The sequence below is a fragment of the Mercenaria mercenaria genome, chromosome 11 (genome assembly GCF_021730395.1).
Source record: "Mercenaria mercenaria strain notata chromosome 11, MADL_Memer_1, whole genome shotgun sequence".
Taxonomy (NCBI): domain Eukaryota; kingdom Metazoa; phylum Mollusca; class Bivalvia; order Venerida; family Veneridae; genus Mercenaria; species Mercenaria mercenaria.
Genome location: NC_069371.1, coordinates 63,962,986 through 63,985,948, shown reverse-complemented (window position 1 = coordinate 63,985,948; position 22,963 = coordinate 63,962,986). Strand labels below are relative to the sequence as shown.

The following is a 22,963-nucleotide window of genomic DNA, read 5'->3' as shown; positions in this document are numbered from 1 at the left end:
GCATCAAGTTTTACAACTTTAAGTAAACAGATAAAAACTCGGCGATTCGGATTTCGCCCGGAGGCGATAATTAGGCGAAGTGGCCGACTTTAAAGCGACGATATCGCTCAAATCGCCTTGTAGGATGATCCCTGTCATCATAAGCGTGCACCTTGGTAGAGCCACATACCTTATGTAAGCCAGCATGATGGCTTCCGTACAATAATAGTCACATGGAGAATCAACGCCCCGAGTATGGCTTTTTCAGGCATGGTTGGGCATCTAGGTAGAACCACCAACCTTTCACAAGCCAGCTTGATGGCTTCCCCACATAAAAGAATTCTATGCCAGAAGCAAGGTTCTGAAGCTACAACGAAGAATGGTGAATGATCTATCAGAAACTTTGACCACTTGGCCACAAAGGCCTCTGCTCACCTTAGAGCTAGTTTTTTGCTTATTTCGGACCCACATAATATATTCAGTTCAATCACTATTCCTTTCATATTTGCAAATACATAATTACAATATATATAAATTGCAAACATGACTGAGTAGAAAGCTTTTAGACTGTTTAAAACTCTTTCCCTGATACATTAAAAAACCCAGCTTTTTATAGTTATCCATATTCAACCTCAAATTTTCAATATTCGAAATAACACTGTTATGATAATAATTACATACCGATGAATTAAATTCTGAAGATTTTCTTTTAACTGGAGGAGTTACTGCAATTATTTCTGGATCCTGACTGGGTGAGGGTGGTCTTTTCCTAGTCACATGACCACCACCAGCCAATAGCTGCACAGGCTTCACAAAATCACCATTGTTCACCTTCTCTGCTGTCCCTTTACTCCAGTCAAGAATGTTTGTCAGATTTTCCTCAGATTTACTTTTCTCCAAATTTCCACTTACAACACCGACTCGGTCTACTTTATCATCAACCTTTTTACCAATTTCTCCAATATCACCAACCAAAGTAACGTCCATTTCTGCTAATATGTTATCAGTACTGTTCAAAGATTTATCTATTTCTGAAGTCTCTCTTGTTTTATTTTGAGTCCTTAACAATTCCTCTAAATCATCATCTAACATATCAAAACTTCCCTTTTCAACTTGTGTCTGTAAATTCTCTGTGCATTCTGCATTTCTTGAGTTTATAGAATGCGAGCACATTTCCAATTTGTCAGAACCTGCTTCTTCCTCTTTATGAGATTCATCAACACAATTTTTTGAATGTTTTTCGCCTACATTAGTTGTGGATTGTTCTCCACCTACGTCAGTGTTATCACTTGCTACACATCCTGAATGATAAACTACTAGCCTATTCCCTAGCTCAAGCTTAGCTCCATTAGACAGAAGTTTATCACTAGCATCTTCATGACATTTATCCACATTTAATCCAATATCACTGCCTTTGTCATTTAAAACATTGTCACCTATTTTGTCAACATTCAAATTTTCATCCAAAGAGTGATCAATGCTTTTATTCTTATCTGACTTCACTAAAGTGAATCTGCTTTTCACACATCCACCTACTGAATCAATATTGTAGTTTTTCTCCTTCAGACATGATCTTGCTGCAAAATCTGTTCTGTCCGAATCTGTTGCATCAAAACTTGAATCGAAAGACATATATGATGAATTTGAGTCATTTAATGTCTCTGCTGTTTTTGTTTTCTCTGGTTCTGGGACTTTTTGAATTGGTCCATACAGATCTTCTAACAACGAGGTAAGTAATTTCATGGCAGAAGCCTACAAATAGAATATAAGACAGTGTTCCATTAATCATTTAATTTTACACTTGCTGTCAATAGTAATCAAATCTTCAAATAACATCTGCATCTTTAAAGGGACTGACTTCCATTCATACAACAAAGAAAAAAGAAAATTTTAAGATATTTGGAAATGATTACTCCCTATATTTAAGAAGGTTTTGAAACTTGTTACTGACAGATTACTTGTTCTAGAAACACATGAGAGTTAGTTGTTTTTCCATGCATTTGTCATGGGGTACTAAAGGTGAACCTGCCTTAATTATTAAGCTTTATATAAATGGTTGTTAAGTATGAATTCCTCCAAAGTGTACTGGTGAAGATGGTAGGGAAGTTTTTAATGCCAAGGCAACAAATGGTAAATTCCCTTCTAAGAGATTTTCTTTTTTTCTTGATTGAGCATTCTCTCTAACTGAATTTTCTTTTCAATTAAATTCAATTCTGTAGCTAACCAGAAGACATATTCTCACTGAAAGACATGGAGAAAAGCATCATCTACCTACTGATTTAATTTTTAACATTATCAAATCAAAAGAACACAACTATGAACTACAGTTGAAAGTTGGTATCTCTTATTCCCAGGAACTGAGCATTTTGGTTCTAGACAGAAATTGGGCATAAAAATGATACTTGGTGCAGGTGTTTTTTGCTAACAGTGTTGCCATACCCTCATATATGTGTTGTAAACCTGGTCTATATAATTTTAAGATGACGCCATAGCATTTTAAAACATATTTCATTCATAGTTCATTTTCATTTTATACTTTCAATGCAATATCAACCCTTTACTTTGGGAAATATCTTTTTACTTCAACATATAGACATATAGAGAGGCAAATACACAGGAGTTTTACTGATGGACATAAAATTTCTCTGACGCAATCAAAGTTGCATTAAGTTGAATATGAATTAAGTGCAGTGAAAATAAATACAGCAAACAGAATTTTGGTGCGACTTAGAAAATCTTTCAAGATAGCTAGAATTTCAAGACGAGCAAATCTGAGTTACCTAGATTCAACTGTTTCTGTTAATTTGCCATGATTTTTACTCATATTGCCATCTATATATTTATATCAGTAAGTTCTTGAATGGAACAGCAGTATTCTCACATAATAATTTTTTATATTTGAGTTTGAATTCACATCTACCAAGTTTTGAATAAAACAGTCACATCACTTACCTTTTGGTGTAACATGACTTGTCTTACAACAATTAAGGTTGTTCTCTTGCTCTGGATTGTCCATATTTTGAATAAATCCATTTACTTATTTACTTAGAGCAATTTGTTTCTTTACCTGGATATTTCAGCTATATCGCATACCCTTCACCAACTGACTGCACTGAATTCTGGTCAATGGGGTCACATGACTTTAAGTCATCACCCAGTGTACAGTCCTCTCCTGGTGTCTGTGATGACTCAAAGTCATTTGGCACCCACTGACCAGAACTTAGTGCAGTCAGCTGATGAAGGCTATGCGACATAGCCGAAATATCCAGGTAAAAAAACAAATTGCTCTTGAGCAAATGGATACAAAGTAACATCTGTATCTCGAAATTTTTACTGTAATACAGATATTAAACATTTCTTAACAGTTGATGTAACATGACTTTTGTCTTGTTGAGGTCCCCGCGGAATGCACAGTGATACTGATATAAAACATTCCCTACCTGTTCATGTAACATGACTTTTGTCTTGTTTGGATCCACATTGACATCTATATCCCTGGATGGCACAGTGACACTAATATAGAACATTGGATGTTTTCCATCACATTTCATGTGGTGACAGTAATGCTGTTTTACAATCTAAAATAAATACAAAAATTCAACAAAAATTTAACTGAAACCTGCTTGTGGAAGGTTAGGTTAGATTCTACTCAAGTACCTTTCTCTGAAATATTGTGCATGTGTCCCCTACATCATCACTAAAGATGAAAAGTCATAAGTCTGGAGAACAAAAGAATAAATATTTTCTGTTTCTCAAACTTACTAAATAGACAGACAATGAAGATCCTGACTAACTAGAAGATGCTTTTGTAGGAAAGTGCATGTCTCCCCCAATGCATATTTGTAAAAGGCAAGAAGTCAAGGGGACAGGAATAAAATTCTGAAGAAACAATGATGGTTGGATGCAATTGGGATCACCTACTTGACATGTCCAATCATCCAACATTCTGAATCAAGTAGTTCTCAAGTTATTGATCGGAAACTGTTTTCCATGTTCAGGACCCTGTGACCTTGACCTTTGAACAAGTGACCCAAAAATCAATATGGGTCATCTACTCTACATGTCCAATCGTCTCATGAGTTTCAACATTCTGGGTCAGATGTTTCTCAAGTTATCTATCAGAAACAGTTTTCCATTTTCAGGTCCATGTGACCTTGACCTTTGACCTAGTACCCTAAAAATATTACAGGTCATTTACTCTGTAAGCCCTATCACCCTATAAAGTTTTAAGGTTCTAGGTCAAATGGTTCTCCAGTTATTGATCAAAAATTAAGTGTGACAGAGAGACGGCCCCTGTGACCTTGACCTTTGACAGAGCAACCCCAAAAACAATACTGGTAATTTACTCTTTAACTAAGTCCTATCACCCTATTTAGTGTGAAGGCTCTAGGTCAAATGGTGCTCAAGTTACTGACAGGAAATGTATTTCCATATTCTGGCCGATGTGACCTTAACCTTTAATAGAGTGACCCCAAACTCAATAGGGGTCATCTACTCTGCATGTCCGATCATCCTATCAAGTTTCAACATTCTTGGTCAAGTGGTTCTCAAATTATTGATCGGAAATGGTTTTCTATGTTCAGGCCCTGTGACCTTGACCTTTAACATAGTAACTTCAAAATCAATAGGGGTCATCTACTCTGCATGTCTAATCATCCTATTTAATTAAGTTTCAACATTCTGGGTAAAGTGGTTCTCAAGTTATTGATGGGAAATGGTTTTCCATGTTCAGGCTCCTGTGACCTTGACTGAGTGACCCCAAAAACAATTGGGGTCGTCTGCTCCATAAGCCATACCACCCTATGAAGTTTGAAGGTACTAGGTAAAACAGTTCTCCAGTTATTGGTCGGAAATGAAGTGTGGCGGACGGACCGAAGGAGATAAGCAATCTGAGAATCGTTTCTTATTTCAACTAGAACTGTCACAGGAGTAATGAATACCCCCACAATATGGTCTTGTCACAGAAGAATGGCAACCATAAGACATGGCCACAAGAAGGTGCAATTTAAATCGACCTTGACCTGTATTTTATGATGTTACACCTGTGTACCAAAATTTATCTAAATCTGTCAAGCCTTTCGTAAGTTGTTGACCGGCAACCATGAGTTTGACAAATTTTATGTTGGAAAGGGGCCAAAACTACATATAAAATTGGTGGTTTGTAGATAAAGTCAAACTTTACCTGTATTTTATGATGTCACACCTGTGTACCAAAAACATTTAAATCTTTCAAGAACTGTCACTGGAGTGTTTAATGACTCAAATGGTGGATGAATATTGCACAATAGCTTGAGTCTGTGTTAAAAATATATGTCAAACAATAAGAGAGGTACAGATGAAGTGTATCAAAACACTAGCCAAGTGTAATTCTAAGCAAAAAGGGGCCATAATTCAGGAAATATTGGTGCAATAGTTATGCACCTTGTGTCATATGATGTGTGTGATGATGTGGAACAACTACTTCAAGTTTGAAACAAATGCATTTTATAATAACTGAGATATAGTGAAAATTCATAAAAATTAACCATAAATTCTAAGTAAAAGGGGGCATAATTCATGAACAAGGAGCTGCGTTCAATAAACGTTTGATGCCCCAGTGGCATCCTTGTTGATAAATTTTGCACCTAAGTCCAAAACGAGGTCAAGGTCAAACTGAGGTCAGGTGATGTCTGAAGATGAGGAATGGTCACAGTTTACATCTGTATTAGTAACAATTCATTCTTGTAAGGGGTATTGATGCTAGACGAAACAGTCCCATTTGGTTAACCAAGAGATGGCCCATATAAAGCAACCAAAGTCCAAAATGAGGTCAAGGTCAAACTGAGGTCAGGTGATGTCTGAAGATGAGGAATGGTCACAGGTTACATCTGCATTAGTATCAAGTCATTCTAGTAAGGGGTATTGATGCTAGACGAAACGGTCCCATTTGGTTAACCTCGTACGGATGGACGGACACCCATACAATTCATGTATTAGGTGGTCATTCCATTGTTTGAAAACAACAGAATGACCACTTAAGGAACAAAAGAATTAAGTGGTTACGGAATGAATACAAAAGATTTCTATTGTCCTAGGCTACACCTCCTACCACCTAAGGTACCAATCTTGTGCTCGGACAGACTGACGAATGGACAGGACAATCACTATATGCCTCCCGCATCAGTAGATGCTGGGGGCATAAAAATTGGTGTAGATTTATGCACCTTGTTTCACATGATGTGGGTGATAAGGTTGGACATCTATTTTAACTCAATCAAATCCATTTAGTAATAACTTAGATTTCGGGATGCAAAGCGACAAAACTGACTCCTATATATATATATTGGGGGTATAAAAATTTCATTACTTGGTACGCTGATCTACCAATAGACAAGTGAAAATTGACAAATCTTTACCTTCTCAAATTCCTTCAGCTGTACAGGTCGTTTATTCACTGCAAGGAAACACCTGTCATTGGTAGACCTACTTGTTATACTGACTTCACAATCACTCTTTGGAAGGAATGCATCTATAGCCACCTACAAATCATATAACAGAAATTAATGTCTACATCTAATTTATATTTACTATATAGTGAATCACCACATGCTTGAGCATCCTGGCTCTTACACCATGCAGAAATTCCCAGGAATATCCTTGAAAATTTCTGAGAAAATCTGGGGAAATATTCCTGGAAATTTCTCAGGAAACACCCATTCTGAAACTGCCTAAAGCCAAAAGAACTCCAACAACAACACCGCCTTGTGGGTGCTGACGCTCATCTGATTTTTTTTGTATAATAGAAATATTGTCCTACCCATGATTTTCGAAGTCTAAAAAGGGCCATCATTCTTGCAAAAAGCAGGATAGAGTTATGTTTCTTGATGTACAGTGTCCACTTATGATGGTGAAAAACTGTTGCAAGTTTTAAAGCAATAGCTTTGATAGTTTATGAGAAAAGTTGACTTAAAAATAATATTCAACCAAGAAAATGATTTTTTTAAGTCCAAAAGGGGCAATAATTATTGCAAAAAGCAGGATGGAGTTATGTTGCTTGCTGTACAGGGTCAGCTTATGATGGTGAACAAGAGTTGCAAGTTTTAAAGCAATAGCTTTGATAGTTTAAGAGAAAAAGTTGACCTAAACATAAAACTTAACCAAGAAATCTGATATTTTCTAAGTCCAAAAGGGGCCATAAATCTTGCAAAAAGCAGGATGGAGTTATGTTTTCTTGCTGTACAGGGTCAGCTTATGATGGTGAACAAGTGTTGCAAGTTTTAAAGCAATAGCTTTGATAGTTTAGGATAAAAGCTGACCTAAACATAAAACTTAACCAAGAAAACTGATTTTCTAAGTCCAAAAGGGGCAATAATTCTTGCAAAAAGCAAGATGGAGTTATGTTTCTTGATGTACAGGGTCTGCTTATGATGGTGAACAAGTATTCCAAGTTTCAAAGCAATAGCTTTGATAGCTTAGGAGAAAAGTTGACCTAAACATAAAACTTAACCAAGAAATCTGATATTTTCTAAGTACAAAAGGGGCCATAAATCTTGAAAAAAGCATCATGGACTTATGTTTCTTGCTATACAGGGTCAGCTTATGATGGTGAACAAGTATTCCAAGTTTCAAAGCAATAGCTTTGATAGTTTAGGAGAAAAGCTGACCTAAACATAAAACTTAACCAGGCAACGCCGACGCCGACCCGATGCCGACAACCGCTCAAGTGATGACAATAACTCATCATTTTTTTTTTCAAAAAATCAGATGAGCTAAAAAAGAAATTTCTTGTTGTTTAATCTAGCAATAATTAAATAAAATGAATAAAATTAATTTAATTAAATAAATTCTGAAGCCATTGGTTTTTGAATGACTGAGGCTGAAGGACAACTAGTCAACTACTACAGCAATATCCTGATTTTTTACCCTATATTGAAGGTAAACTATTTCATAACCCTTACCATGCTAAATTTCTATAATGAACTTGTCCATCCATCAATTTGGACAGTACCATTGACTGTTAAAAGGGGTGCATACCAAAAAGATACCGACTGAATGGCGAACAGTGCAGATCATGATCTGCACTGGCCTCAAAGGCAGAATCAGTCATGTCTAGCATAAGGGTTAAATCTTAGAAATTAAAACCTAAAAAAGATAACTGTTTAAAAATATTACATCTGATGAAAATAATACTAGGATATTACTCTAACAGGCTTAACTCTCAAAGCATAAAACATGCAGATGTACCATCTATTCAAATTTCAATAGGGCAGTAACTTTTGCATAATAAATCGCAGCACGCATGCGAAAAGAACATCTTATAAGCGACATTGTTACATGAACTAGTAAATACCTTCAAAAATTTTATACAATATAAACAAGAAAGTAAATTTTGATCAAGATTGAATCATTGAAATATTTCCATAGATACCTTTGTTTCCTCACATTTTGCAGTCTTTGGCTCCATCTGTGCTACTGCATTTCTTCCAAATATTCCCAACAATACATTCCTAGTCTCAGACTGAACTGTTTTCTGCCATACAACATCTTTGTTATTTCTAAGCATTATACGCACATCTGGCCGTATAATCCCGTAAGCCATGAGAAGATCTTCTACCTTTTTCAATTCTTCTTTCTTTTTCTTTACAGTATTGTAAAACTGTCTTCGTACTGGTACATTTTTGAAAATATTAACAGCTGTTACAGTCGTACCTGCAACACAAGTATTTGTGTACCGAACCTGCCACCCAATTTCCTTTTGCAAGTAAAGCTAGCAACGTAAGATTTTGTAAATAAAAACTACATGACTTATTGTAGCAACATACTTTGAGTGAAAATGGTACCAGAAACTCAAGTGTTTGTTATAAATGTAAAAGGAACCAGGAATGCAAATGTTTTTAAATGGAACCAGCAACATGAGTGCATGTCCAAAAGAACAAGCAACACAAGACTTGTGTTCGCACACTGAACCAGTGAAACAAGTATTAGTTAACAGAACCTGTAACACAAGTGTAAGTAAATGAAGCCAGCAACACAAGTAAGTGCAAATGGAACCTGCAACACAACTGTATGTAAATAAAGATATTGCAACACAAGTGCCGGTAAATGAATCCAGCAGCAAAATTTCATTTTAAATGGAGATACAGTGCAGCAACATGTTGTTTTTTTTGTAGAGGAAACAAGCAATTGCACAAAGGTTTTATAAATAGAACTTCAGCAACATGGGTGTGTGTAAATGGAAATGTGTGTAAAAGGAACCAGCAACATAAATTTGTGTAAACACAAGCACTACATTGATGTAAGTTATCGCCCATTTGCTCTGTAACTCGTTTGCATACAGTGGCAATATTTCTTTGATCTTTACTGCATTACATAAATTAAGGTAACAGATAAAGATGAGAATAGACAAATTATATCAAAAACAATCAACAATTTAGCCATTTTGCGATTACCTTAATCCTTATCATGCTGGACACAACTGATTCTGCCTTTGCGACCAGTGTAGATCATGATCAGCCGGCACATCTGTGCAGTCTGATCATGATCTGCACTGTTCGCCATTCAGTCAGTCTATATAGATACTCGACATTATTGCAATTTTGCATGCATTCCAAACCTCCCCCAAAATACCTGAACTCAACAGATCTATTCAAGCCATTCAGTCAGTAATTTTGTTTTTTGGTAAGCACCATTTTCAATAGGGCGTAAAAAAAAAAAATTGTTTGTTTCCGGTATCCCGACCTACCCTAAATTTTTGGCCCGACCCTAAATGTTTTTATGGCCTTGGAGGATAATTTTTTCAACTTTTTGACAAAAAGATATAAAACTGCACTTTTTATGCTTTAAACATGGTCAGTGATGTTAGAAATCAACTTACCGATGCTCTAAAGGCATAACCCCCTTTTTATATTCATTTTTTTACACAAAAATAATTTCCGAAAAGCCTCCCTTAATAAAAAAAAAAAAAAAAAAAAAAAATTTTCAACCTACCTACCCTAATTTTTTTGAGCATGTTAACAGAAACAAAGAATTTTTTTTTTAGGCCTAGGTTAATGGTACTGTCCAATTTTAAAGATGGACAAGTTCATTATAGAAATTTAGCAGAGTAAGGGTTAATTATACTATTTTATAGTGACTTGGGGAGCTGTTACACTGTAATTCTTGGGGCTTAACCTTGAAAGAGCACATTCTTACCTTGACCTAAGTGAGATGGCAACTTGGACAATATGTTGCCATGGTTATCAAAAGTGTATGTATGGCTAACATCTTCTTCAGCTGTTTTAGAAGTCACAGACAGTGACGAAACTGCACATAATGACCCTGAAATTTTAAGTCAAAAGTTACACTAAAGTGTGTAAGCACTACCATCAGAAATTCATTCACTAATATGCCTTTACCATTTAATATCATTATGTTTCTCCTTGAAAAAGAAAATATCACATTTGCGTATCATCCACACATGATATATATTCAAATTCAGCTTAACCTGCAATGGGAATAGAGAATGGCAGATCATTTCATATTTAACTAATACTATGAAATCATAATTAATTATATCCCTGGCAGAATAAGTGGACTTTGTGACTGCAGAAATCCATCAAATATTATTATCCCAACCAACATGTAAAACTCCCATTCCTTTTTATCCTGAGGATGCAAAAATCCATATCCCCATTAAAAAGCCTTTTTTTGGCAAAACCTGGTAAAGCAATTTCATGACCACAAAATAATAATTAATTAAATCATGATTTTACAATATTTACTGTAACAATAAACAAATGTAACTGTAACGTTTTCAAATTTTGTGAAACTTAAGGCCTCAAGATATCTTTGAGACTCTCTAAGTAAGAAGCTAGGAATATTTGAGCCGTGCCATGGGAAAACCAACATAGTGGGTTTGCGACCAGCATGGATCCAGACCAGCCTGCGCATCCGCGCAGTCTGGTCAGGATCCATGCTGTTCGCTATCAATACCTATTGCAATTATAGAAACCGTTAGCGAACAGCATGGATCCTGACCAAACTGCGCAGATGCGCAGGCTGGTCTGGATCCATGCTGGTCGCAAAGCCACTATGTTGGTTTTCTCATGGCGCGGCTCATTTTGTATTTGAAAGCAATGAGATATAATAATACAAACCAAGAGCCTCTCCCCTAAACCCGTATGTTTCCAAGCATTCCAAGTCACTGAATGAAGAGATCTTTGAGGTGTGGTGTCGCTTAGCAACCAGAGGTATCACTTCCTGCTTGATGCCACTTCCATTGTCTCTAACTTCCACTTTATCCAGCCCATAGTTTTCCTTAAAATTATGCAGAAAATGACTTATTAGTTAAAGTAATTTGAGAAAAAAATTCATGTTTAAGAGAGTTTCAGTTGGAATAATGCATAAACTGTATCCAGTTACAAAAAAAAATGTAAACACATCAGCTAGTTGAAAATTTACAAAGGCGGGCAACAGCACTACTTCCTGAAATTAGACATCTTTCTTATTATGAGAGGATAAAGGAATTGAATCTCCCATCATTGGACTATTGTAGAAGAAGATTTGATATGATCCAGATGTTTAAAATAATACACAAGATCGATGATGTAAACATGAACACTTTCTTCAGTTTTGCTGGAAATAGCGGTACAAACTCTACAACAAGAGGGCCATGAAGGCCCTGTATCGCTCACCTGACCTATTGACCTAAAGATCATCAAGATTAATATACTGACCAAGTTTCATTAAGATATGGTCATAAAATTAATGTGGCCTCTAAAGTGTTAAATAGCTTTTCCTTTGATTTGACCCGGTGACCTAGTTTTTAATCCCACATGACCCAGATTTGAACTTGATCTAAAGATCATCAAGATTAACATTCTGACTAAGTTTCATGAAGATACAGTCATAAATGAGGTCTCTAGAGTGTTAACAAGCTTTTCCTTTGATTTGACCTAGTGACCTAGTTTTTAACCCCACCTGACCCAGATTTGAACCTGACCTATAGATCACCAAGATTAACATTCTGACCAGGTTTCAAGATATGGTCATAAATATGGCCTCTACAGTGTAAACTAGCTTTTCGTTTGATTTGATCCGGTGGCCTAGTTTTTGATCCTACATGACCCAGATTCAAACTGGACCTCGAGATCATCAAGATTAACATTCTGACCAAGTTTCATGAAGTTAAAGTCATAAATGTGGCCCCTACAGTGTTAACAAGCTTTTCCTTTGATTTGACCTGACATAGTTTTTGACCCCGGATGACCCAATATCAAACTCTTCCAAGACTTTATTGAGGGTAACATTCTGTCCAAGTTTCATTAAGATTGGGCCAAAATTGTGACCTCTAGTGTTAACAAGCTTTTCCTTTGATTTGACCTGATGACCTACGCCTCAGTCACAATCAAATGCATTTTTTTGTTTCACTTGGGGTCAAAAATAAAAGTTTGTAAAACTCTTTTATTTTGAAATGTTAATTTACCATATACTTTGGTTCTACAAAAACAATGGTAGTTGTCGTTGTCTGATAGTTCGACAATATTTTTTTTTCGATATTAAGATGAATCTTCAGGGAAAAAATAAAACAGACATGACCATTTTTAAAGGACTGTTTTATTCAAATAACTCTTTGAGACCCAACAAAATTGTTACCACATGATAAGGTACATAAAAGTAATGCAGAAAACCCAAAAAACTAATAAATTACACAAAGATTTGTAGTTATTATCTTCTTTTGAAGTTCAAAATTCTAGAAATTTTTGTTTTCTACTTGCTTTCAGTTTTTGCATACCTTTTGAAATGCATTTATTCAACTCAAATATGTTATTTTCTAAAAATTCAGTCATTTCTCTTTAAATAATGGTCTCATTTTTGTGATTACGACTATGTTTGGCAGAGATATCGCAATTTTAAAATGAAAGCCGAAATTTACCCAAAATGTCTACGAACAAGACATCATCGCCAAGTGCTTTCTACATAGGTATTAGAAGACAGTCTTTTAGTTCTGTTGAACTTTTTATGTTTAAAATGACCAAGAACAAGTAAATAACAAACAAATTTATGAAAAGAAGTATAATTGAAGGTCTTCGGAATGTGTCTTCGAATAATTGAAGGATTTGAACAACTGTGACTAAATCAAAATGTCATTATGTGACAAGTTCTGTGCTATTGCTTACATAAATTAGGACTATTTGTTTTCATATTTCACTATATACTAAAAATAATGATACTTGGAAGGATCCTCACTGAAATAGGCTGTTAAAAATCTCCTTCAGCTTGGTGTCTACGGACAAGACATTTGACCATAATTTCTGTCTAAAAGACAGATAGAGTAATAATGTTTCTGATCAATGCTCATGCATTTAATGGGCTTAAGAACTGACCTTGCAGCCTGTTATGTACACCATTTAGACTATGTTTATTTATCTGTAATAACTTTTAACCTCAACTAAACAAAATAAACCACAATCTTCCTGAAATTGGATGGTGGAAGAAACCACCTGACTAGACTTTGTTGAGGCAAATATATTTACATGCTGTTATCAACCATATCAATCAAGAAATGGTAAAAAAGTATAAACACAAAGTTTAACATGAAGAACTCTATGAGTTCATCTAAATATGTTCATTAAAGTAGAAACATTAAAAAAAAAGTAGGAAGAACTTGTTAAACTTATAGCTCACGAACAACATCTTAAAAAGATTACAACTGTGTCTTAAATGGAAAACTAATGAAACAAACTCCCTTGCTGACTGCTTAAATAGCTGTATGTTGTAAAATACTCATGACATTTATTCTGTGAGATCCATTTATGATATAACTCATACTAATATTTTAAGTAGTCCTGCAAAATAAAATTCCTGTGAATTTTAACCTGTTTACAGAATAATTAAATGTTCACTGTGATAAGTTTTTATCACTTAGTTTTGAGTCAGCTAATGACTTACATATTATGCTTTTTTCTTAAAATTTCCAAGATACATTATCTTTTTCTAGCCAGTAATATTTTTGATTAATATTGACCTTTTTCCATTATGTAAGATAGTATGACTGGAGACAAAGTTTTTTAACTATCTTTTTATCACATTTACTTCTTTTTTTCATGTTATCACCTATATTAATATTATTTTCTTGGAAAAATACTGGAACAAATGTTATTAAATCAAATCGTAAATCAAACTATGATTTCAAAATTCTAGACCTCTGCCTCTGATGCATGTGGGGAAGTTGGCAGTTACTTGCAGAGAACATGTTTGTACAGTACAGAATCAATTAACAATTGTTAAGTTACATAACTGAAATTCTGTTGAAAAAGGGCATTAAAACCCCCAAAAACAAACAAATCTAAATAGCTCTCATTTTTGAAAGGGAGAAAGCTGCTAGGAGACTACGTTAATCACATAGTAAATTGCTTGTAATTTTTTTTTAAGATGTTTTAAACTGCTTCAATTTTATGTGATTTCAGTCAGTTACAGAATAAAAGTTGATCGGCAAATGAATAGAATGAAATCTTGAAAACCAATCACCATTATATCTTGGCCCTGAAGAGCACAGAAATATGCCATATTGAGTGGATTATAACAAAATGTTTAAGTTGAAAGTGGACAGCCCACACCATGTCTAACAATAGATCATACTCCACTAGAATATGACCCAATGTCAAATTATTTTGCTTCTATCTTCTCATTCTTTCTGTTTTACTACTAACTTTTAAAAGATTGGGGTTTTTTTTGAATTTCAGAGTCTCTTGATTTATTTCAAAGAACTCTTGATATATTTCTAAGGTCCATTGCTGGTTTTTATTGAAAACAGAAAATATATTGAATAGTATTTGCGTAATGTCTTGTCCGTAGACACCATCATTGCATGCCTTGTTTTTGCCATAACAAAGGGAGGGTTAGAAAGAAATGTATTATTCCTTTTTTGATAGCTTTTAACATATATATAAGTCATGTATAAGATTAAAACATATTCTATATCCATTGTACTTCTCAGATTCAGATTGTACACACAAGAATAAATGGGTAACATTTTGCATTTGGAAGAAGTAAGTTTCATTAGAAATATATTTATTCTATATTTTGTATAAACATTAAGTGTGGTGTATCATTGAAACTTGATAAATAGCTCCAGTATGATTTTATAAATGATATTTGTCAAAAAACCTTCGTTTCTTTAGTGTCTACGGACAAGACATGTGTCTACGGACAAGACATTTTGCAATTCAACAACTATTTATATCTATATAACCCAGTTTAATTCCGTCTAATGTTTATCAACTTAGACACTATCCTAGCAGCTTTCATAGCAACAGTGATTAAACTCTAATATTGCATCCTTCACAAAGAAAATAGGTGTCTACGGACAGGACAAAAAAAATGGCGCATTTATCATTGTCTGTTCAGAGTCAAACTTGAGGAGATAAGAAACTTCCACCTGAAAGAATGCTATTATTTTCAGAAGAAGGTAGACTGAAGTTCACACAGAGACAAATAAGACAGTAAAAAAAGAATTATTTTATAATGAAAACACATATCTGATATGAGGAAGAGTAAAAAGGCAAAATATATAACAAAACGGTCATGTCAGTCTTCAGTACATAGCTTCTGTTGTGGGTGACATAGACAGTTGAAATAACTTGCAGCTGAAAGAAGACGAATTTTCCTGTAAACCAAACAGCACAAAAAGGTCTTGTTGGTTCAGGTTTTATTTAAAATGAAAAGACAAAAAGCACATTTTTTAAGGTGAAACAATATAACGCTGAATTTTGGCCTTTTTTCTGTTATTGGACAGCATGGCGTTCTTTTTATATGTACATCAGCTACCTGATAGTAGTTTTACCTGCAACTGGGTAGTGATATGTAACTCCTGAAGTGCTGAAGACAGAATATATAAACATGCACTTTTAAATTTGGGTGTATAACATGGAGCACCTAAAAAGTATGCATTTGATTGTGACTGAGGCGCTAGTTTTTGACCCCACATGACTTTATATCAAACTGGTTCAATATTTCATTAAGGGTAACATTCTGACCAAGTTTCATTAAGATTGGGCCAAAATTGTGACCTCTAGAGTGTTAACAAGCTTTTCCTTTGATTTGACCTGGTGACCTAGTTTTTGATCCCAGATGACCCAATATCGAACTTGTCAAAGATTTTATTGAGGGTAACATTCTGACCAAGTTTCATTAAGATTAGGCCAAAATTGTGACCTCTAGAGTGTTAACAGTCAAATTGTTGATGACAGACGACGGACGACAACGGACACAGGGCCATCACAAAAGCTCACCTTTGAGCACCTCGTGCTCAGGTGAGCTAAAAACTCTTCAAACCAAAAGCCAAAAAATCGTTACAGTTAAAACTCCTTTGGACATCGCACTATAACAGTACGGAATAACTTACCAGAGGAAATAGTCAACAGTGACACTGTAATTTCGTTCAAATCAAGACTGGATAAATACTGGATCTCTAAAAGATACGATATTTCCCAAGTTTATTAGGATCAAACTAGACCGGAGGCAGAGAACAGTATGTACGATGGAGTTCAAGGGGACTTATTTTAGCTAAAGGGCTATGAAGTGTCCCCAGAAGACAAAAGGTAGAACTTTGATGTATGTCTTCAAATAAATTTTATGCCCAAGTATGAGTATAAATGGCAGAGCCTTATCATTAATAGAATTATAGAATCTAGAACAAAAAAACATATTAAAACTGAAAAGTAAACAAATCATTTTTTTTTTCAAAAGCCTGTAAAACTTTTGGGTACATCAGGGACTAACAGCAAGCTGCAAGCCTTACAACTTGATTTCAAGTGAATACAGAATTATTTTTTTTTTTGTTGGATTTAACGTCGCACCGACACATGATAAGGCGACTTTCCAGCTTTAATGGTGGAGGAAGACCCTAGGTGCCCCTCCATGCATTATTTCATCACGAGCGGGCACCTGGGTAGAACCACCGACCTTCCGTAAGCCAGCTGGATGGCTCCTCTCATGAAAAATTCAACGCCCCGAGTGAGGCTCGAACCCACATCGATGAGGGGCAAGTGATTTGAAGTCAGCGACCTTAACCACTCGGCCACGGAGGCCCCACAGAATTATGGATAGGTCTGATTAATTACCATATTTGTTCTCGTAAGATATATATTTGGTAATTGTACTGGGATATGTGACTATGTCTGGTATGTTTATTTTCAAACCTGAGCATGCTGAAGGTTTTTGGTATCTATCAGCTTAAGAGTTTTCAGTGTTCCCATTCACATAAATATGTACGTGTTTCACTCACAGATTTCACATTCCACATAATGAAAAATTCTCCTGAGGGTGAAATCACACACAGATAAATAAAGACATCTTTGTCTGCAGTGATTTGGAAAGGCGGGCGCAATGCGCGATTTTGACCACATTCATTTTAAAAAAGACCCATTAAAATTCCCATAAAATGCGCGAAAATCCTGGCAGAAAAAACCTTATGAAGTCACAAAATCGGTAAAAAATATCCACTGAATCAAGACCGAGTCAAAAATGTGCTGTAGTGGTACTTTCTGGGGATACCTAGGCCAAAATTAAAAATATGTTTGCTGTCTCCCTTCCTACCCGCTTAAAATGCTGCGTCCCAAAAGTTTTTATTGGACAATGCTGGTCAATTTTTTTTTAAGTTGCAATATGACAAGTGCCGCATTATGCCATATATATCAATTAAGCAAAATAATGAGTAAGAAAGTTGAAATTGTATTATTCAATTTCATCCTTTTATACATTATATACAGATTTGTCTTTTTTTTTACAGAAGAAATATTCTGTAAGAAACGATCATACCTCTACTGTTAAAAGTATAATCATCCCACCAAAAACAAAAAAAGAATTGCCTACCTACCTACCCAACTCTTAAAAGTAGGGTCGGGAGACAGCAAATAAGGACTTTTTTTAAATGTGGCCCTATGCTAAATTAAATCGCTTTCTGCAGAGTTTCCCCTAACGACTGCATGCAGCGATCCAATCAGTGTTTGTAAGAAATATCTCTTTATGTCACAGGTCAGTTGGATTTTCTGCATTCTATAGTTGCTGAGAAATTTTAAGAATAAGAAATGTACTGACAATTTCAACCAGTAAAAAATGTGAATTTTATTTTTGGCCGGGTATCTTTGGAAAGGTATATCTATTAGTATTAGTCACAGGTAGCTTTTGTTTGATTTGCATTTGAAATAAATAGCACAATATATGATGAAAAAGACCACTGTCAGGATGACTTCCAACTGGTGACAAAAATGGCTGACGTTGTCGAAGTTTTTGTTTGACATTTTATTTATCGTAACAGTAGCAATGGAATGAATTAGATTTTTGATATTTTTCAATGAAATTAAAAAGTCCCATTGAATTTGAAAATCTCCCATTAATTTCAGGGCCAAGGAGGGATTTTTCACATTGCAAAAATTTCTTTCCCAACCACTGATTGTAATAAATTTTCCTTAATATCGCCATCATATACATAGGCGTAGGGCAATTAGCGCATTGGGGCGGCAGAGGGGATAAGTTTGGGAGGGGGTTTCCCCTCGCATCATCGGGTCAGGGAAAAAATTGCATATATTATGATGATATATCTAGAGTAAATGGTGCAATCTGGCGACTTCTTGGACTGCTCAGTAACTGCTTGCAGTTTTCTGTGTTAAAACACTGTAAAGGCGGTACTATCTTGCCAGGGTAGAACCAGAAATGTCTAAGTAGGGAATCAGGGGCGGCAAATTCAATTGTCCGTATTGCCCAGGTTGTCCAAAAGCTTGTACGGACAAGTGAAATTTGACCAGAATTTACTATATAGCTATCATACGGACAAGTAAAAAGTAACAATTGACAAAAACGGACAAGTCAAAATCAGATTTCGCCGCCCCTGGCCGGATCGAATACAAGACCCTGACTTAAAGGCGTAGTCCAATCCTTCTGGCATTTTAGTCATTAAATGGCATTATAAAGGTATTTTCCATCACTGAACTGACACTGTTTTTATTTTCTGATGGTCGCGTCCATTAAGCATGTTAAGTCATGGCGAAACCCCATTTGGTTAACAAACCAGTATCAAACCGCAACATCTCGCACAGTCTCTCGTGAGAAACTGATGAGGTCATGCAACAGCTCAGTGCGTAGTTATTTTTGAAAATCATGATCAAAATTTTACCTATTTAGGAATTTATTTTAATCATAAACAAAGCCATTTTCGATAAAATTCACAAAAAACATACTTTAGAAGGTTTAAGTTCTCAGAAAAGGTCAATAAATAATGATTCTATATACCGTCTCAGGGATAATCCTAGGTCAAAGTTTTAGGGAGAAATGACTTCTCCCTCCACAGAATTTAGGGAGAAATCGATGAATTTAAGGAGAAGATTCGGCATAGTATTCAGTTTCCCACCTATATATCCACTTTCTATGGGTCTTGCTAGATAACTTATAAACAGTAATTATTTAAGGAAATTGAATATTGCATTATTATTTTCATGAATTTCTAAATAAAGTAAAAACTGAGCTATGAAAAAGTCGCCTTAAAACTTTTATCCTAAATTTACTCGTCCAAAACTCGTACATTTATCAGGTGCAAGATCGAAACGCCGCGAAAATTTTCACTCGTGTTTGGATTCTCGTGCTTCAATAATGCCAGATTCTTGCATCAACTTGTTCAGGTTAATACATTTAAGTGATTTATTTATTAATCTTTTCGAAAATAATGCCAAACTTGTAGATATTGGCGATCTTTTTACAAATATTTTGTATGGCCGTTAAGACGCCGCGGAATCGTTTTTTTTTATCCACAGCGCCCGGGCAATTCATTTACAGAAATTGGCCATATTTGAAATAATTTTTGAAGTAATTTTTAATAAAATCAAGAAATAACATACAACTGATGCATACGATCATGCACTAGTTAAGTTTATCGGCTTTTTACACACAGATTGAAAATTTTCAAAATGGCGGCAGCTTACAATATCATTGATTAACTACAGTGGGATAACAACACTACGATTGGCTGAAGTTTGACAGGCGAGTAGGCGGGGTTGACCATGGATTTATCTGTAATTTAATATAGAATATGCATCACGTTTTACAACTTTAAATAAACATATGCAGATTACAACACTATGAAAAACTCGGCGATTCGGATTTCGCCCGGAGGCGATAATTAGGCGAAGTGGCCGACTTTACAGTGACGATATCGCTCAAATCGCCTTGTAGGATGATCCCTGCCGTCTATTGGTTTTCAAAATGAAGAGTAACCTGCATGATCAAGTGACAACTGCAATGGGGGACAAAATAGTGCCGACAGGCTCAGGCAACAAATTTGAAACCTGTGGGTATAACTTGTGTTCAAATCATGCTGCATGGATTATTTTATGCCAGATCAAAAGAAAAATGATTTAGAAATATTTTAAAGTAAAACTTAAAAGGCGTGTCCATTGCATTTCATTTGATGAAATTATAGCGCGACAGAATTCTGGCATGATTGCTGGTTAGGTTTCAATACGGGATTACTTTCAGCTCAGAGATCCATACAGTGCTTTAGGGTATAGCGGATAGCTAACTAATTTTTCCTGCATTCCAATTCAAAGAAATGAAAATAGTAGTTTTTTTTCAATATATCACGCAGAAAACAGCTATTCTTCTTAAAACATTTAGCATTTCATAGAATCTCATGTGTTTTTTCTCTCCAAGACATTGTTTACATACGAGCTGATTTAGGGTGTACAGGATAGTTTTAGTCATTTTTTCCATTATTAGTTTAAAATCGACATCTTAACAAACTTTCCAAGATTTCTTTACTATTAATCAGAATAATAATGTATTCTCTTTTCAAAAACATTCAGCTTTTTAAATTTCTATCAAATACTTTTCATTCACGGACGTTTTTTACATATACACTGATTTAGTCTATAGGCAGTGCTCCAGCTAGGATTAAAAAAGGGCAGGGTGCTGGCACTGAAAAGGGCACTTCTGGGGTGGTGGTCGGTCCGGGACCGTGCTCCCCCGGGGAAAAAATATAACTGGTCCATGCATACAGTGCATTTTAACATACTTTAGGCATGGAATTTGGCATAATTTAGGCATGTTTTTTGGCACACTTTAGGTATGGTCTTTTAATAGGCTATGTCTGTCATCTCTAATGCACCTATTAATTAACTAAAAATTCTGCTGTTTGTATTTTACTTGGCATTGATTTTCAACTTGTAATATTTCTTTGTAATTGCATACTGAATAACAATATCTATGTGTTTAGGCCTATTTTACTTGCTACAATTTCAGTACACATCTTCTCCATGTAGGCTACTTGATATTTATAAATTTATACCTGCAACATATTATATACAGAAAATAAAGTTTAAACTTCCACTTAAATAAATGAAATCAGGCAAAGTTTTTAACTTACAACAGTCTAAAAGCAAGGTTAGCACTTGTAATAGACATATTCCGGGTATCCAAAATTTTATATCCGTATATGGTTACACTTTTTTCTAAAGTCGTCGAATGTCCAGTTTAAACAATATTTTTGAAAAATTATTATGATGCAAAGTCAGTTTAACAGCATTTCACAGTATCTGACATTAAAGTGTACCCTGTCATTACATTTTAGTAAACTAATTTCAAAGAAATCTTCATGAAAAAACGGCAATCTCACAAAGCAGACGACAACTTACTTTCGATTTCAAAAACTTGTAAAACGATAAAATCAAAATATTTTCCTATTTAAATTTGATTGTGATCGATTTTTATTAATTACATATAAATGTCTGTTGTCTGGACTTAAGTTTCAGTTGTGTATAAAGGGGTATTTACGACTATATTACCGAAAACGAAAGTACACTTTGACAGGTGGCGCGAAATGATAATGATTTCAGACTGGTTTGCAAACTGTTTTAACACTACTGTAAGGTTCAATGATTTTAATGCTAGTGGAGCAGTCTAAAATATCATGGTCTGCCTCGGGCACGGTTACAGCAGGTAATTGTTTAATTGTTTGCTAATTTTGTCAATGCCCCCGGCGTGTATCACTCGATAAAAAGGGGGCAATAAAGCAGTGTATTATAATCACTGAGGCAAAAAAGGGAAGTTTGGCTAAAAAAAGGAAATGAATGGTTGTAAAACGGGCAGGGTGCCTGGCGGGGCAACAGGGCGGAACGAATTTCGGAACGGGCGATGCGCCCTGCTGTAAATAGCTAGCTGGAGCACTGGGGATAGCTTTATTTTACATTTGATGACATATGAAAAATAACACAATGAGCAAATATTTAAAATGTATGTCAGACTGTCTGTTTGCATGCCAGTAAAAGAATGATATGAAAATTTATACAATAATTCAAGTCTAAATATAAAAATTATCAATCTATCCTCTATACCCTAAAATCCGCTATACCCTAAAGCACTGTAACAGCATACAAACATCTCTGAGCTGAAATTATTTTAATAGAGCTACCATATCCGAAACTATAAATAATCCGAATTCCCCAACATACCAATTTTATTTCCAAATTTGTGCACTCAGCATCAAAAGCATTTTCCACTAATTCCTTTACTACGCTGAATACTGATGTTATGACCTGTGAGCTACCGATTAGTCTTACTGTGTCAGAGGGGAGAGATTTAAGTACTTTTTCCAACATTTTTATTTTTTCCGCGAAAATTCGATGTTCGGATATCTTCGGATTTCATTTTTAGAACACTATATTCCAGTATCCGGTATACAAGACTCATAGGTTATAACACACTAAATAGTTGTTGTTCTTATTTTATATAAAATTGACCTATTTCCAATAGCCGCAGCACACATCAGGACCCATTTTAAATGTCTGTAACCTACATTTTCTTGAAGAATATTGTCAGTGCTAAATAAAAATCAAAAGAAAACTGGGGGTCATGTTTGATGCAAAAAAATCTTATTTCAGTCACACAAACTGCAAAATCAGCTAAAAAATGAGACCCCAAATTATACTGGTGGTGTATGATCTACGTTTCCATGAAAAATTTTGTCATGCTGTTATTT

The 22,963-nt window shown here is 35.1% G+C and overlaps 1 protein-coding gene across 1 annotated transcript in view; it reads right to left on the bottom strand.

Annotated features, from left to right (window-relative positions):
- The window catches only part of LOC123532010 (PMS1 protein homolog 1-like), a 36,878-nt gene extending 14,270 nt beyond the window's left edge, over positions 1–22,608 (bottom strand). The window contains exons 1-7 of the mRNA XM_053517578.1: positions 22,437–22,608; positions 11,094–11,253; positions 10,150–10,275; positions 8,387–8,667; positions 6,375–6,497; positions 3,420–3,557; positions 661–1,731 (exon numbers count right to left, since the gene is read on the bottom strand). Of these exons, the coding sequence (XP_053373553.1) occupies positions 661–1,731; positions 3,420–3,557; positions 6,375–6,497; positions 8,387–8,667; positions 10,150–10,275; positions 11,094–11,253; positions 22,437–22,583 (2,046 nt within the window). The 5' untranslated portion in view covers positions 22,584–22,608. The remainder of the gene's footprint in view (positions 1–660; positions 1,732–3,419; positions 3,558–6,374; positions 6,498–8,386; positions 8,668–10,149; positions 10,276–11,093; positions 11,254–22,436) is intronic.
- Positions 22,609–22,963: the final 355 nt, after the last annotated feature.